This window comes from Epithele typhae, assembly GCF_022376455.1.
Source record: "Epithele typhae strain CBS 203.58 chromosome Unknown BXZ73scaffold_46, whole genome shotgun sequence".
NCBI classification, from domain to species: domain Eukaryota; kingdom Fungi; phylum Basidiomycota; class Agaricomycetes; order Polyporales; family Epitheliaceae; genus Epithele; species Epithele typhae.
Genome location: NW_025954237.1, coordinates 214,542 through 229,458, shown reverse-complemented (window position 1 = coordinate 229,458; position 14,917 = coordinate 214,542). Strand labels below are relative to the sequence as shown.

The window sequence follows — 14,917 nt, the reverse complement described above, 5'->3', positions numbered from 1 at the left end:
GAGCCGTCGACGTCGGCGCAGATGTTCGCGCACGCGCCCCCGTCGAGGCGCATTAGAGCGACGCGTAGCCCGCCGCGCACGTGCATGCGTGCTTCCCTTACCTCACCCCACCCCCGCCTTTGCGCTCTCCCACTCGTGCTCTGTATCGATAGATCTCCACTCCGTTACCCTCTCACACTGGTTTTACCCCGTTCTCTGGTTGTCCGGTGCGATGTATATCTCCCTCGTGTATTCCTTGGTCGCGACTCCTCGGTATCATTATCCCTTAAGTTTGTATCACTCCCCGGTCCGCACGTCCCACCGTGTCCCCATCTGTAGCTGTATTTTTCCCTGTATTATCCTAGATTTACGTCCCGAAATAATCAAGCGCATGCAAATCCTACTTCGCCTTCGTCCCACTCCGTCAACCCAAGAGCCGAGGAGCCGCCTCCTAGGTACTGCAGGTCATCGACAAAAACTTGGCTGCAGAGGGTCGACTCTGCCCGAGAAATGTTCCTCGATCGGTCAAGGTTAAGACTCGACTCCGATCACGAGCTTTGGTATGTACGCCGGGGCGCGACTGGACGGCAGCTAGGCTCGATCATCTGAGGAACGCCAAATGATCGGGCTCGCCGGGCGGTTGTGCGTCAAATGGAAGTATGCGCGCAGGCGTACGTTGGGCGCGAAGTCAGGGGAGAGTGGAAGAGGAAGAGTGTCGACGAGGGTCTCGAGCCGGGGGTTGAACGCTGAAACCGAACCGGCGGACGGTGTTCAAGTAGATAGGGGCGAGGCCACTTTGGACGTCTCTTCGAGAAGACATTGTGCTCAGTTGCACCACGGTATACCATGAGGGGCGAAACATCCCAGACACAAAACTATCGACCCAACAGCACGTTACACACACGAACCCGTCCGGCGCACCCATCACGCCTTCTCCGACGGCACCTTCGCCTCCGCGCTCGCCGTCGCACTCCCGAAACCGGCGGCCTCGGTCACGGACGAGGCGTGCGTCGGCCCGCGTCCATCTCGGAGTACCGCGTCGTCGTCGTCAGCGCCGCGCCCCGGCCCCGGCCCCGGCCGTCGCGGAAGTCGATCGTCGTGACCGTCGCGGACCGCATCGTCTGCGTCGTCCACGCCGTCCCGTCCGCGACGCGGAAGATGATGAGGTACGTCGCGACTTGCTGCGTCCGTCCCCGTCGCGTCAGCGCGCACCGTCCACGCGGTGGGGGAAGAGACGCACCTGGGCGGCCTGGGCGAACCCGAGCCAGATCTGGTTGATCGGCGCGTTGAGCGCGTAGGAGACGAGGAAGGCGACGGCGAAGGCGGAGTAGAGCGCCGCGCTCTCGACCACGAGCGTCGCGAGGGAGAGGTACTGCGAGCCGTGCTCCGAGGAGAGCGCGGCGGCGTGTTCGCGGCGGAAGAGGAGGAGACGGGTGGTGATGAGCGCGGTCAGGAGCACGTTCGTCCCGAGCGAGAGCGTGTAGTAGGCGGTGCCGAAGGCGAGCGGCTCGGCGCTGTAGAGGGAGAGGCCGGGGTGGGAGGACTGGAGGGTCCAGAGCGTGCCCATGACTGCCGGGGGGATGAGCGGGTGCTGGTGGAGGGTGCGGGCAACGTACCGAAGGAGGCGATGAGGGTGAGGAGAGGGACGAACGTTGCCGCGAATGCTGCGGTGCGCCCGAAGGCGGACCAGATGACCCAGCACCTCCAGAACTGCACCGCGGGTGAGCAACGTACTGGTCCGTCGGAAGAAAGAGACATTACGGACCACAAGGATGTCACACAAGAGCGTGATCGTGACGAGCGTGGCGAAGAACATCACGTTGACGGGGAGGTTTTGGGTGGCCAAAAAGTACTGCCACGGGCCGCCGGGGTAGTTGCGATTGTCGATGTACATAAGCTCGACGGTCCGCGCCTGGACGATGGCGAAGATCGTTTCGACAACGAGCAGGAGGGTGATGTAGCTGAGCAAAAGCATGGCATTTCTTCCCCGGGGGCGTTTGTTCCACAGGTATCGCACAGAGATCGCCCAGAGGACGAACTGCACGCCTAGAGCGCGTGTGTGAGCACAGTTCGTGTGTCTGACAGTCACGATGTGCGTACCATAGCCAAACCCAGTGACGAAGTCGCCTGCCAAGAAGAAACGTTCGAGATTGATGGTCGCTTCATCCTCGTCGGGTCCGTAGTACGGCACCGGGCTGGACATGTCAGTTGGACAGGCGGTAGGGCGCGGTGCTAAGCCAAAGTACGAGTGGGATGCTAATTTGAGTACGGCGTCCCCCTACTCGCTTTATAGACAGGCTTCAATGCATAAACACATCCTTCGACGGCAGGGGGGGCCTGCCGGGCAAGGGGCGCCGCCCGCCCGCCCTGGCCAAGAGGCGTGAACCGCACGGTTCGTGCTTCGGCCGGAGTTTCTCTGTCATTTAGCTGTCTGGTGTGCTCCGCGAGGTCGGAGAGAAAGATGCCCAAGGGGAGCACGAAGCTTGTGATGGAAGTGCTGCGGAGCCACGGGATTGACGTTGGATGTGCACCAGGACATCAGCGGGTGGGGAGAACGGTGTCGGCGAGACGCCGAAGACTTTGTCGGGGCGCAAGACAGTCGAGTACGTCGCGACGCAGTGAACGAACTGGCAGGGCATAGTGGGCGCTGGTAATCTGGTAAACAGAACCGACCCACGAGAGAGATCGTATTTTTCGTCATCAGTGACAGCGCAGGGAATGTGCCTGTTGAGGCTCGGGAGCGTGGAGACGCTGCTACTCAACTGGGTACCCGTGCTCGGTGCTGGTGAATGAAGAAGTGCAGAAGTGCAGAAGACCGGCGTCATGAGCTGATGCCTAGTGCGAGAACCGGCCGGGATGTCGGGGGAAGGGAAGGAAGAGCGTTTAATTTGAACGAGGCGATGAGCCCGGCTCATTGATTGTGGCGGATGTTCCCACGATTAGATTTCCCTACTACTCACTTCAACGACCCGTAGTTATCCGAAAATATTGAACGGTGACAGAGATTGAGGTCGACCTCGAGTAGCGCAAAGACCCGACCAGCAGGAATGCTTTAGTGATAAAAAGGAACGGCAAACGTTACAAAGTAAATAAAGTGAGTCCATATGAAAGTCCTGTTCCAAACCACGGAGTTGCTCTCAGCGTCGACCAGGGAAACGACCTCTCACGCAAAGTTATCAGCATACGCCTGCTTGGCCGCCATTGGGAACTCCCTCTCGCGGAGCTCAGACGCCCTCTTGAGCAGCAAGCCCGGGTGGAACACGCTGAGCGCGATCATGGCAATCGCGACCATCAAGCCGTCGAAGAGGTCTAGCACCCCGTTGATTCAGAAAAGCCGCGGACATGGGAGGAGCGGGAGCTTACCGAAGTAGATCTGCGTCTGGATGATCTTGCCGTTGAAGCCGTCCGCGAGCTCGACCGTGCGGTAGATCGCCCTGCATCCGTCAGACGAGGGATTAGCCGATGTCCGTGACCAGAAGCCAAACTGTACGCACCGGATGTAGAGCACCACGGTCTCGATGCAGAGGCCGACGAGGAGCATCTTGAGGGGGTGCGGCAGCTGCTTGCCCCCGAGGAGGGACGACTCCGACGGGCTCTCGCGCAGGACTTGCATGGACGCAGGACGCAGCGGGATCCCGTTGTGGTAGCGCCACATGTACTCGGCTCCAAGGGCGACGAAGACCGTGAGGGAAACTGGGCGCGCGGAGAGTCAGGGAAATGCTCAGCAGAGAGGCGGAAGGAAGTAGACGCACCGAGCTGAACGATGATGCCCGCGAGCATGATGTTAGACCCCTGCGAGAGCGGTGTGAGACGAATCGGGTCGAATGCGAGGGGGCGAAGGCGAGCGAGCTCACAAGGATACCGCCGGCATGGTCCTTCGCAGTGGCTGCCATACCTCCGCCGGCTGACTGGACAACCAAGCAGATGAAATCCTGCCATGACACGTCCTGGTTGTCAGTAAAGGCAGCAATCAGAGATGTGAGACCTGCACTAACGATGGACAAGAACACTCGGGAGTCTGTGCGGACATGAGAGTAGATGAGCGGGTTGAAAACTCTAGCGTGACAGGGAAGAGAAGACATACAAAGGCGAGAGCTGAGTCGGCCGTAGTGGTCGCCAAGACAGATAACGATACGCCCGAACGTGATAAAAAGTGCTCCAACCAGCGGCGTCGCGGCAACGATAGTACACACAATTCTGGACTCATGTTAGTGGCGAAGTAATAGGTGATGCAAAAATAAGCCCACTGAATCAGGTAACCGTTCTCGTTGAGAGGGGCGTAACTGGACCACAAACGTCCGGCCCAGCCAACAGACTCTCCGAAGCCGGCGAGGACAGCCGTTGGGAGAAGCCACCAGGCTCGGTACTTGATGGCTTGCCCGAGATGAAGCACTAGAACGATATCAGCATACGACGTCACATATTTGGGTCACAGTTCGGGAAATGGAACGTACAGGTGCTGATGACGAAAACTCCAAGGAAGATGTAGCAGACATACTGGGTCGGCCAGTAGCCGTAAAACGGGGAGATCAAGTGACCGTCCTTGTCATACTCTATGGGGAGTTCTGTTGAGTTCGTTAGTCTTCCGATTTTGGAAATGAAGCACATCATATATACCTTCCTGACTCATTGCTGCGGTTTCAACAAACAAAGGATGAGCCTCAGTAGACGGCGAAGATTGAAGGAGACGAAGTGGGAAGAAGAGAAGCGGAACCGTGACTGACCTGGATCTGAGCATGCTCAAAAACTTATATACAACAGCGAGCCTGCTATGAAGGTAAGGGAGAAGCGCAGCTGCGGGTGCGCAGGAAAAAGTGACATTGCATCCGGCTTGGCGGCGTCGATCACAGTCAAGTTTCGCAGGGGCGGCCCGCCCGGGAATAGTGTTTTGTTTATAGATGGAATTGAAATCATGCTTGTGCGTAGAGGCTCCCGCAGTTATAGAATTGCAGGCTGTCAAGGCGTAGTCGCCTGTGCTCACTGCGCTCGCGTAACCGCATGTTTGCGTGGTGATGAGGGGCGCAGCGTTGTATGGCGGTGCAGAGGCGTTGCGATCGCCCGACAGGATACAGCCACAACGTTGGTTGTGCTGCTCTTTGTATAAGAGCTAAAGCGAGCATAGAAACGAAGATGTTTATGGATTTTACACCGCAGAAAAGGACAGGCACGTACGTTTTTGCAGTGAAGTTGTAGACAGTCTCGTATTGCTTCGCAGCCTCGTCTTTCACGGCACCCTGCTTGCTGTTGAACATCCTGCGGTCATTGTCAACTGGAAGCGTCGGCGTGGACCGAGATCTCCGCTGGAGCTACTGGGGGCTGCCACTGCGATCTCAGGGAGCAATGTGTGCTGCGCACAATTCTCAGAGGCGAGGCGCCTGGTGAGTTTGAGATAGTTCTCCCACGCACAGACACCCGGCTTTTTCGGGCTGCGGTGCACGTGCGCTTCGAGGCACCAAAGCCCAGGACATCTATACAGTCAAACCCCTCCCTTCGACAAACTTGCATGATTGTAAATTAAGTCGTCCACCTCAGTCTGTGAACCATCGTGTGCAGATCCTCCGAGTCCAGGCACAGCGGTGGTATTCTGCGTCCTCCCCTCTCTAGGCGCGAACACGATCGTTTCCGAGCCAGTTCGCACCGTCGTCTCGCTCGACCACGCCCGCCCCTCCGCGAAGCGGAAGATGATGAGCGAGGCAGCCAAGGACTGTTGAGAGCAAAGGAGCTCGTGTGAGCGCACCCCCCACCACGAGTATCCAAACGCGCGTGCTCACCTGCGCGATCGACGCAAAGCCGAGCCAGATTTGGCTCGTCGGGCTCCCGAGCGCGTACGAGACCAAAAACGCGAGCGCGAACCCGGCGTACAGCCCCGCACTCTCGACGACCAACGTCGCGAGCGAGAGATACTGGCGCGCGTGCGCGTCCGGGAGGAGCGCCGCGTGCGCGCGGCGGTACGCGAGCAGGCGCGCGGCGATGAGCGCGGAGAGGGAGAGCGTGGTCCCGAGCGAGAGCGCGTTGAAGGCGGTGCCGTACGCGAGCGTTTGGGCGCTGTAGGGGGACTGGCCCGGGCGGGTGTTCTCGATTGTCCACAGGATACCCATGACTGTTGTCGGGGGGTGAGGAATGGGAGGAGTGGAGAGGGTGAGGTGGGAGCGTACCGACTGCTGCGACGAAGAGGATGCAGGGGAATACGAGAACGAGGAGTGCGTTCTTGCGATTGAAGATGGACCAAATGACCCAGCACCTCCAGAGCTGGCTCGAGGTGTAAGGATCGAGATGAAGGAATAACGAGGTCACTCACGATGAAGAGATTTCCCAAAGATGACGCGAAGAGCAGCGACGTGTTACTCAAAACCGCCACAGGAAGGTCTTGAGAATGGATAAAGTACTCCCATGGACCGCCTTGATTGTCGCGATGGTCCACGTATGCGCTCTCGGCCATGATCGCTTGCGCTACAGCCCGCGCCGTCTGAGCAGCAAGGAGAACCGTGAGCATGGCAATTAAGTACTGTGACGTCCGGCTCCGTCTCCGCTTTTGCCACAGGTACAGCACGCACAGTGCCCATAGCACGATTTGCACCCCTGCCCACACCAGTGCTCAGTCAAACTTCACAAGGGAATTAAACCAGGGTAACAGGGTGCTCACCATAACCAAAGCCGGCGATAAATTCCCCTGCCAAAAAGAAATGCTCCAGCTGGGAGGTGGCTAGCGCAGACATGAAACAGCGTGAGTGTGGGGACTGGGAAGGAGAAAAACGCGGCAGGAACTCACCAGGTTTCATCTTATGTCTCTGTGACTGATTCAGCGCACACTAGCACTGGCGCCCGCATCCCGCCGGAGGAGCATCCGAGGCCGCGTTTGTTACATGAGAGTGCTGCGTGATTACTGGACAGGAACGCGATGCCGCAGTAACATACTGGCCGACGAACACCGTGAAGATCGACCTAGTATCAGCTCTGTTCCGTGCTGGTGGTAGCATGCTTCAAGTACGTCCGACCCCTTTCAGGCACGGAACCGTGCCTAGCAAAGCCGGCTTAAAGTGCATTCAGTTGGCACAATATATCTGGTGTACAGCGAGCTCAGCTTGCTCGAGGCTTCTTGGGAAAAGGTTCAACGGCCTCATAGTACCCGTGCCGAACGCATTGCAGTACGTACTTGGGATTTGTCCACTGACAGGCATGAGAACGGGCGGGACCCCGGAGCCTGATGGATAAGATGTCAAGGGGTTGAGCGTTGACCAGATTACTCCCAGAGTGACGCTCTGAAAATGAGATGTGCGGCGAGCTGAAGAGGGGGCAAGTTTCGGTAAAGCAGGTTGAAGGACAAGCGTCGACCCGTCGCGGGGGAAGGCAGCAGGATGACGACATGGTCCACACGCATACATATCTGTTCCCACGGATATCACGCCTGTACTTATCTCTCATGCCCGGCTCCTGAAACGTGTTGCCAAGTCGACCCTATCCCTGCTCACTGCATATATGCGCATGGAAACAACTCTTTCCCTCACTACCCACCAGAAGGACCTACCAACGACCGGGAATGATGTCCCTCTCATATATCACGACGGACGCGTGGGGGTCGAGGGGTAACACAGTCCGAGCGGTACGTGTACAGGGTGGTATTTTCTGCGCAATGTACAATGTCACAGCACTTCGAGGAAGGAAAAAGGCAATTCCGTCATAGGATGGCAAGACTAGAGCACGGCGTACGCGCCGAGGAGCATGCTCCCGAACACGGCCGCGCCCATGCTGACCATGCGTGCTGGTGACGCGTCGTTGCTGAATGCCCAGGCACGCGGTGTGGATGAGCACAAAAGAGATTATGGAGAGGGTAGAGGACGCACGATTTGCCTGTGGCGCCCTTGGCGCCAGAGTCTGAGCCGACGATGCTCGTCGCGGCACCGAGGACGCTCGTGACTAGGAAGAGACGGACGATCAGCAGCCGCAGAAAAAAAGCGCAGGGTTTACTTACGTCCGGCGAGGGCTGCGCGCACGGTCAGAAACGCTATGAGACGGCACAGCAAGAAAGTAGGGCGACATCACTAACCTGGGTTAGACCCAGTCATGCTCCCCACTGATTTATAGGTTCAGCACATACACGATGATGATGCAGAACGCGGAAACATTGCTCACCGACTGCAGTAGCATCGCCAAGGATAGAACCAACTGAATTCACCACGCGTGAGGATATGCATCATCGGAGCTGTGGGGACGTACGAATAGGAGACGCAGCGGCGCCGAGCGCAGATCCGACTGCAGGTTGCAATTAATACAGCATGTCGACGAACGACGAACGAAGTACGCACTGTCAATGCCGCCAAACAACCCACTCGCCGCCTGCTCGAGGCTCGAGCCCACTGTGACACGGGTTGAGCGTACTCGCCGGTGGAACACGGCAAGCCACTTACGATCGCGTTCTTGTTGTACGGGCGCAGGCACGGCCCGAACAGCGACAGCCGAGAGAAGAAGAGCAGCGAAGTACCCGGCGCGCATCGTGTCTTGTCAAGTATATTTTTGCCTGAAAGTGTACCGAAAGTGGGTCGCTATCCAGACGGGCGGACGGTGTTTGAAACGGTGCCACGGGATGAGGATAGTCGAAGCAGTACGAAAGCAGCCCCAGGCTGGAGATGAAAGCGACGAAAGCGACGAGACAAAGACGGGGAGGGGCGGAGACGAAGGGAGGGCGGGCTCCGGATTGGTTGTGCGCGGGCTTATATGCGCATGTGTGAGGTTGCGACAGACTTGCCAACGGGCGCGTGTCGCCTGCGAGAAGCGCCCATGAGCCCGCTGTGCAGATGGGTGGCGCCTCGTGGACAAGAGGCGACGCCCCAGTTGCCGACTTCCCCCCGCGTCTGATCGTCCGGGCGGGGGGAGATGCCTTGGAACGAGGTCCAACGGCTATTGGTCTGAAAAACGGAGCGCGCGCTGGAAGAAGCAGAGGATGGATCTTGCAAGGTTGAGCACGATGGACCAGAGCGGCGAAACGGAGCGCTTGACGACCGTCGTCGCGGCACTGGGGCGGAGAAGGCAACGTTCGGAAAAGATCACAGGCGTGGCCGCCGAAGCCCCCGAGGGGAAGATTGTCCTGAGAGAGTACTTACTGTGCCATCGAAGGGCGCTATTGATCAGTTGAGGTTCTGGGGTGCATCACAAGCGATCGCCCGAGCGGCGAGGCTGTCACTTGCAGGACGTCGGTAAATAATCACGGAGCTTTGTCAATCCTGATAAGCTGTGGATACGTGCAATGGATGCAATATGAGTGAACGTCGGGCGAGACAGTTCGAAAGCAGAGGGAGAGCACGAGTCAATCATTCCAACGGACGAGCTTCCTGGTTGCTACCCTGTGGCGCTGCGGTCATGGTCGAATGATAACGCACGCTTGCAGATGACAATATATCGCTTTTAAAAAAATACTGTTTGCTCAACGCCGCGTCCCGTTTGGAACAGACTCACGAACGAAGATCAACGATTCCGAATACTGGAGTCAACCATGCTTCCGCTATGGGTTCATGGACCCCGCTCTGATCGGCATCCGTACATCCTGCGGGTCTCACCGTCACACTCACCGGGGATGCCAGTGATGAGGAGGTCTTCACGTACCTATACTACGACATGTATCACATCCTGCCCAACAGCCACTTCAAAGTCGTACATCTTGCGTGACTCGCGAAATCCGACACCAGATGCTTTGTCGGTGATACAGGTGGCGCTTGTTGGTGTCCAAAGCAGCAGGATGTTAACATGAAAAGCAGATTTGTATCATGATGGGAGTGAAAACTAACGTTGGATGCGTTGAGTCGGGGCCTCGGGCGCTTCTGGGCGCTTATAATGCTTACGTGGCAACCAGCCTTGACGGGCCGGTGGCCGGTTCGTCGAGCGCCCATTTCCCTGGTGAAGTCATCGAATTCTTTCTCCCTCTCTCTTGCTCTCTCTCTCTCCGCTGTGTCCGAGGTGTGCCGAAGACATTTCCCATAATGTGGCTTTTTGACTTACACCTCCAATATCTGCAGCAGTTCCTCAGTTTATTGTGAAAGTACACTACCCGCAAGCTTCTGATGAAGCACGCATATATCCAAGCAGACGCAGGTCAAGCGTTATCCGATGGGATTTCGACCGCGACTACTTCACCCTGAAAGGTGTCATCACGGTATGTTCAAGCTCTTCTCGGTAGAAGAGAGCGCTCATAATACGTTTACTCTCAGCAGGTGCCTCCCAAGGGAGGATCCCGTCTGCATGTGTTCTCGCACATGACAACGTGTTACCACTCGGATAGACCAAGAAGGCTCAAGATAATCTCGTTCGATTATCCTTAGTTCCACTGTCCGTCCCGTCGCTTTCTCAAGAACCGGGCCGCGACGCAAGCTTTACATACTTTCGCAACGCAGGAGTCAGCCCCGCGCATCTGCATAGTATCTAAACTCAGCCCATACTAGCCCGACGATGCGGAAACGACTCCGCCCTACGATACTGCACCGAGGTCGGGCTCTCAGTGAGTGACGTCACGTCGGATGACGCGCGGATCTAGGCGCTTGGGCGCACGTGGCTGGATGCGCGGCTGGCAGCCATGCATTGCTGTGCGACGCGCGGCCAGGGTCCCCGGCATTTACCGGCCTCGCAATCGATAGCGCCGCTCCCGCTTCTTCTTGCTCTCCACCACAAGTTGGCCACCTGGAATCGTCAAGTGCAACTGAAGGTGCAACTTTTCGTACCCACTACCAAGGCTTAGCCGAAAACTCACCACAGACCCCCAGATCGCATCTACCAGATGTTCAATCCGTGGCAGGCGCAGTTCGACGCCGTCGAGCAAATGTTTCAGGCCGCACAGCAACACATGAATGCTCAGAATCAGCATATGCGACAACAGAATCAGCACATGCAACAACATAACCAGCATATACAACAACAGAATCAGCATATGCTCTACCCCCAGATCGCGCCTTTCTACCAACCTCCCCAGCACATGACCCCGGTCCGGGCTCCCACTCCCCCTGCGCCGGTTCCTCCAGCGCCGGCCCGACCAGCAGCCGCTGCCCCCGTCCCTAGGGCCCCAAGGTCAATGAATGTCGACACTGTCGGGGCCTCCTCCACTCCAACTCGTGACAACGTGTCAGCATATTATCGGGGTCACAAACGGGGGAGAGACGAAGACGACGACAAAGAGTATCACGGCAAACGTCTCGAGACCCATCGCGGTTTCAGCGGGGTCTCTCCATCACGCTCGCGATCCCCCCGTCGGGGACACGGACCCGACTCGTATTATCGCGCACGATCTCCTCAGTGTGCGTAAACCCTGTTGCCTCCATCAGCCGAGCTCATTTACTACACGTAGATCGCCGAAGGTCTCCGTCATTCGACTCACGAGATAGAAGAGATCTCGAAAGTCGTCTCTCTACCGACGAGCGGTGCGTTTTTCAATCACGTCCGTAAGATGACGAGCTGATGTGAGGCCTTTGTTCGATCATCACAGTTATGCGTCTTCGTCGGAGGCCACAGTCTACGATGACCCAGTGAGTCTATGCCCCCTTCCATAACTCTTCCACGACAGCACTGACATTCCGATATTTTCGCAGTACCCCGAAGACTTTTTAAAAAGGCTGCGGGAAGCTTACCCTCGATCGAAAGATGAAATGCGCCTCAGCTGCGTCAAGATCGGAATTGGATCCGGCAAGCGGTGGACCATGAACTGCCGCGTGTGTGAAGGCGTTTCCATGGTGCGTTTTCAAGAGCATGCTTGAACGCGACGGCGCGCTCATACTGCACCGTCGCTCTCAGCCAATAACATCTGCAGGCTCGATAAACGTGGTGTTGTCGCACTTGCACGGGCGCCGCCACCTCCAGGCTCTTGAAGTCGCCCGGAATGCGAAGACCACGCCGACCGCACACCGAGGGGAGGCGTCGGCACGAGCCCAACAAAACCGGCCCACACCTTCGTCTTCGTCGCTCGTCGCCAATCGAGCCCCTGCCCCGACCAGAGTGCTTCGATCCCACACAGCCACTGGAGGAACGGCGGTACAACACGTTTCTCTGCCATCGCCAGCCTCATCCCCGCCTCCCGCTGAAAACATCCATGAGACGACTGCACCGACACCGACTGCCATCTCGCAACCGCCTACACGGCCGCACGTCGCAGGGACGTCTGTCGAGCAGAACGTCGCGCCGAAAGCTCCTTTGCGGAGTGCTCCGGCGGCGATGGTTCCGACACCGTCTTCTTCTGCATCATCAGTTCCTCCGCACGAGCTCCCTACGTCGCAAGCCCCTGTTTTGGCCGTCGCCATTCAATCAGCTTCCCAGATAGTAGGCGGGCAGTCCAAACAACCTGACGCACATATGCGTCCGGCCATTACGATCCCCGCGTCCGCTGCTGGCACGAAGTCGCCATCGTCGCCCGCGTCCTCAGCCAAGCCTTCTATCAAGCCGGAACCTTCGTCTCCGATCATGGTTTCGGCCATCGCTCCGCCTGTGCCCCGGACTTCGCGTCCTGCGGTGAAGTCGGAACCGTTGGAGTCGAAGCCTCTCAGCCTTGCTGCTGTGCAGGCCTCCACGGCGCCTGTATCCGCTCCGCTGAATACACCACAACAGGCCCCTCCCAGCACCAACAGCCCATCTCGCGGTCTCTTGACCATAAAGGTTCCAGTAGTCCCCGCGCCAGTATCGCTTCCCTCCCCGACGCCCGCGCCCGCGCTTCCAGGCGTTTCGGAAGCTGTCAAACAAACCTCCAATGCAAGCAGTGCGCCCGGCTCCAGCGCATCATCGACCCCTCCTCGGACGAGCGCTGCACTCGCAGCGCGCACTTCTGCGTCTGTCCCTCCCACGCCCTCCTCCCCTCCTGCCGTGCACGCTTCCTCCAGACCACCCGACGCGCATGGCCCCTCTCGTTCTTCCGCCTCCCCTCCGAACGTCGTGTCCCAAGAACGGACAGGCGCGGAAGCCAGCGCCAACGCCGACGCCGTCCTGCGCTTCTGCAAAGAGATCGGGCTCACTGTCGCCGTCGCGGAGAAGCTGCGCGCGCTGGGGATCACGGACGACGACCGGATCGCCGCGCTCGGGCACGTGTGCGCGCAGTCGCGGGAGATGCTCGCGCGGCGGCTCGAGGACGTCGGGCTGGATTGGACGGCGCGGTTGCTGGTCATGGACGGGATCGTCCGGCGCCGGGCGGGGAAGCAAGCTTGAGGGCGTTGCGGGCCGCGGGAGGAACGGTGCGCTGTGTGGTGGGACTGCACGGATTTCTGGTTGCTTCACGTCAAGGAGGGCGAGAGCAGGCTGTAGTATACAGATCCATAGTGAGAATAATGTCTGACCTTCCGGCGAGGGTGGCGCACAAGAGGCTGCTCAACGTCGCTCGAGGGCATAATGAGCCCTGTCCACGAATATTCGACGTTGTAACTGATCATGTCGTGGCTGTCGGGCGATGTATACGACGTCATAGTTTGGACTGGCCTGGCCGCCATCACGGTTATCCGGCGCCCACTCCGGGCCGGTCACCATGACTGGCACGGTCCGATTTCATATGCATTTTCCTCCGCTCCTCCATCTCCAATCACCCAAACCATCCGCTTTACTCTGTGCTTTTCGGCTTCGGAAATGTCTACTGGACCCACGCGCTCGAGAGTCGTTGGGGCACGCCTCGTCAGGGAATGACTTCCGGCCTTTGCAGAAGATATTCACGGCCTTCGCGGCGGAAGGCTTTTTCGTTGCGGTATCCACGGGGGATTTCTCTCTTCGGTCAGCGGAAACTTGGACTTATGGAAGCCGAGGAAACGTGTTCTGGTCAAGGCGCCCTTTCAATCTATGGCTCATATCACTGGTTCGTATCCTACTCCTATATATGCGCGACAGGTGTGAGGACAGAGAGTGCAGGCGAGGGGTACACGAGTGGGTTGGGTCTCGATGAGTACACGCTTCCTCCGAGCCTAGGGGAAACTCAACGAGGGGGGGCCTGCATGCGACGCTTATTGTGTGGAACAAAGACTCGACCGTCACCATCCGCCTTACTCGTCTAGGAGTTGGTAGAGCAAAGGGGACAATGCGAGTTTCTGATGATGTTCCCGCTTGCCACCAGACACAATGACCATTCAATCATATATCTTCCCTCGAAAATATGAGTAACACCACTCCCCTTCGCATCTTCTCCCGCATCCGCATCATGTCACAGCGCCAGTCCCAGACCACCACACCCTGCGCCACTGAAACCGCAACCGCTCGGTGGATACGCGAATCCCAAGCGCTCCTAGTCGAGATTACCGCACCTACACATCGTGACGAGGAGGCCGAAAGACGCCTACCTACGTACTTGCACCCAAGCGAGGCTCTCTGCCGGGCCGACTACGCTACGTACTCCGAGTCCCTCGTCGCGTCAGACGCCACTCCCTCGTCAGATCCTGTCCCTTCCCCCAATCCCACTCTTGCCCCAGACTCCGTCGCCTCCACAAAGCCACTGCCGCAGGCGACCGTGAAGACGTACAAGCGGAGGAACACGCAAGTCCCCGCGGACACCCCGCTCGCGCTGCCGACAGACGACACGCGGAACTGCCCGTACTGCCCGTGGGTGCGGACGGACGACTGCGCCGCGCTCTGGTTCCGGCACGTCAAGTCCCACCTCGGCGAGGTCATTCCCCCGCAGTGGGTCTGCGCGGGCGTCCCGCTCGAGCGCGCCGGCGAGTTCGGGCTGCGTCCGGGCGAGGGGGACGCGTACTGGTTCGACGGGCGGAAGATGGTGGGCGGGTGCTTGATGGGCTTCAGCCGGCGCGACTCGCTGCGACGGCACTTGTACGTGACGAAGGGCAGCGGGTGCGTCGGTGACCTGAAGGCGCCCTGGATCGAGGGGAACAAAGGAATGTTGAAGATGGGCGCGAGGAGGCGGTAGGGAGGCGAGTCGGAGGAGGACAGAAGGCGGTACGATGAGTGTATCAATATGTTCCCGATCAGGCTTCTGTATCAATAA

At 58.4% G+C, this 14,917-nt stretch overlaps 6 protein-coding genes across 6 annotated transcripts; 2 read left to right on the top strand and 4 right to left on the bottom strand.

The window, feature by feature from the left end:
- Nucleotides 1-971: 971 nt before the first annotated feature.
- BXZ73DRAFT_51093 (uncharacterized protein) lies at nucleotides 972-2,182 on the bottom strand (the record flags this gene model as incomplete). The annotated part of the gene is made up of 5 exons (XM_048020556.1): nucleotides 972-1,160; nucleotides 1,220-1,548; nucleotides 1,596-1,689; nucleotides 1,745-2,025; nucleotides 2,080-2,182. The coding sequence occupies 5 exons, from the start codon at nucleotides 2,180-2,182 to the stop codon at nucleotides 972-974; spliced, it is 996 nt and encodes a 331-aa protein (XP_047875238.1).
- A 960-nt stretch (nucleotides 2,183-3,142) lies between these two features.
- On the bottom strand, nucleotides 3,143-4,609 carry BXZ73DRAFT_91481 (RTA1-domain-containing protein; the record flags this gene model as incomplete). Its single annotated transcript, XM_048025990.1, has 10 exons — nucleotides 3,143-3,288; nucleotides 3,343-3,413; nucleotides 3,474-3,672; nucleotides 3,732-3,771; nucleotides 3,834-3,911; nucleotides 3,975-3,997; nucleotides 4,064-4,176; nucleotides 4,227-4,371; nucleotides 4,434-4,532; nucleotides 4,606-4,609. The coding sequence occupies 10 exons, from the start codon at nucleotides 4,607-4,609 to the stop codon at nucleotides 3,143-3,145; spliced, it is 918 nt and encodes a 305-aa protein (XP_047875237.1).
- A 3,061-nt stretch (nucleotides 4,610-7,670) lies between these two features.
- BXZ73DRAFT_103973 (uncharacterized protein) lies at nucleotides 7,671-8,469 on the bottom strand (the record flags this gene model as incomplete). Its single annotated transcript, XM_048015765.1, has 8 exons — nucleotides 7,671-7,755; nucleotides 7,821-7,893; nucleotides 7,949-7,960; nucleotides 8,024-8,050; nucleotides 8,110-8,142; nucleotides 8,194-8,229; nucleotides 8,283-8,333; nucleotides 8,385-8,469. The coding sequence occupies 8 exons, from the start codon at nucleotides 8,467-8,469 to the stop codon at nucleotides 7,671-7,673; spliced, it is 402 nt and encodes a 133-aa protein (XP_047875236.1).
- A 1,816-nt stretch (nucleotides 8,470-10,285) lies between these two features.
- BXZ73DRAFT_79586 (uncharacterized protein) lies at nucleotides 10,286-10,861 on the bottom strand (the record flags this gene model as incomplete). The annotated part of the gene is made up of 3 exons (XM_048023128.1): nucleotides 10,286-10,378; nucleotides 10,516-10,644; nucleotides 10,715-10,861. The coding sequence occupies 3 exons, from the start codon at nucleotides 10,859-10,861 to the stop codon at nucleotides 10,286-10,288; spliced, it is 369 nt and encodes a 122-aa protein (XP_047875235.1).
- A 1,442-nt stretch (nucleotides 10,862-12,303) lies between these two features.
- On the top strand, nucleotides 12,304-13,146 carry BXZ73DRAFT_103972 (uncharacterized protein; the record flags this gene model as incomplete). The annotated part of the gene is made up of 1 exon (XM_048015764.1): nucleotides 12,304-13,146. The coding sequence occupies one exon, from the start codon at nucleotides 12,304-12,306 to the stop codon at nucleotides 13,144-13,146; it is 843 nt and encodes a 280-aa protein (XP_047875234.1).
- A 1,357-nt stretch (nucleotides 13,147-14,503) lies between these two features.
- BXZ73DRAFT_11369 (uncharacterized protein) lies at nucleotides 14,504-14,806 on the top strand (the record flags this gene model as incomplete). Its single annotated transcript, XM_048017444.1, has 1 exon — nucleotides 14,504-14,806. A coding segment is annotated over one exon (303 nt), but the record flags the coding sequence as incomplete, so codon positions are not given.
- Between the last annotated feature and the right edge of the window lie 111 nt (nucleotides 14,807-14,917).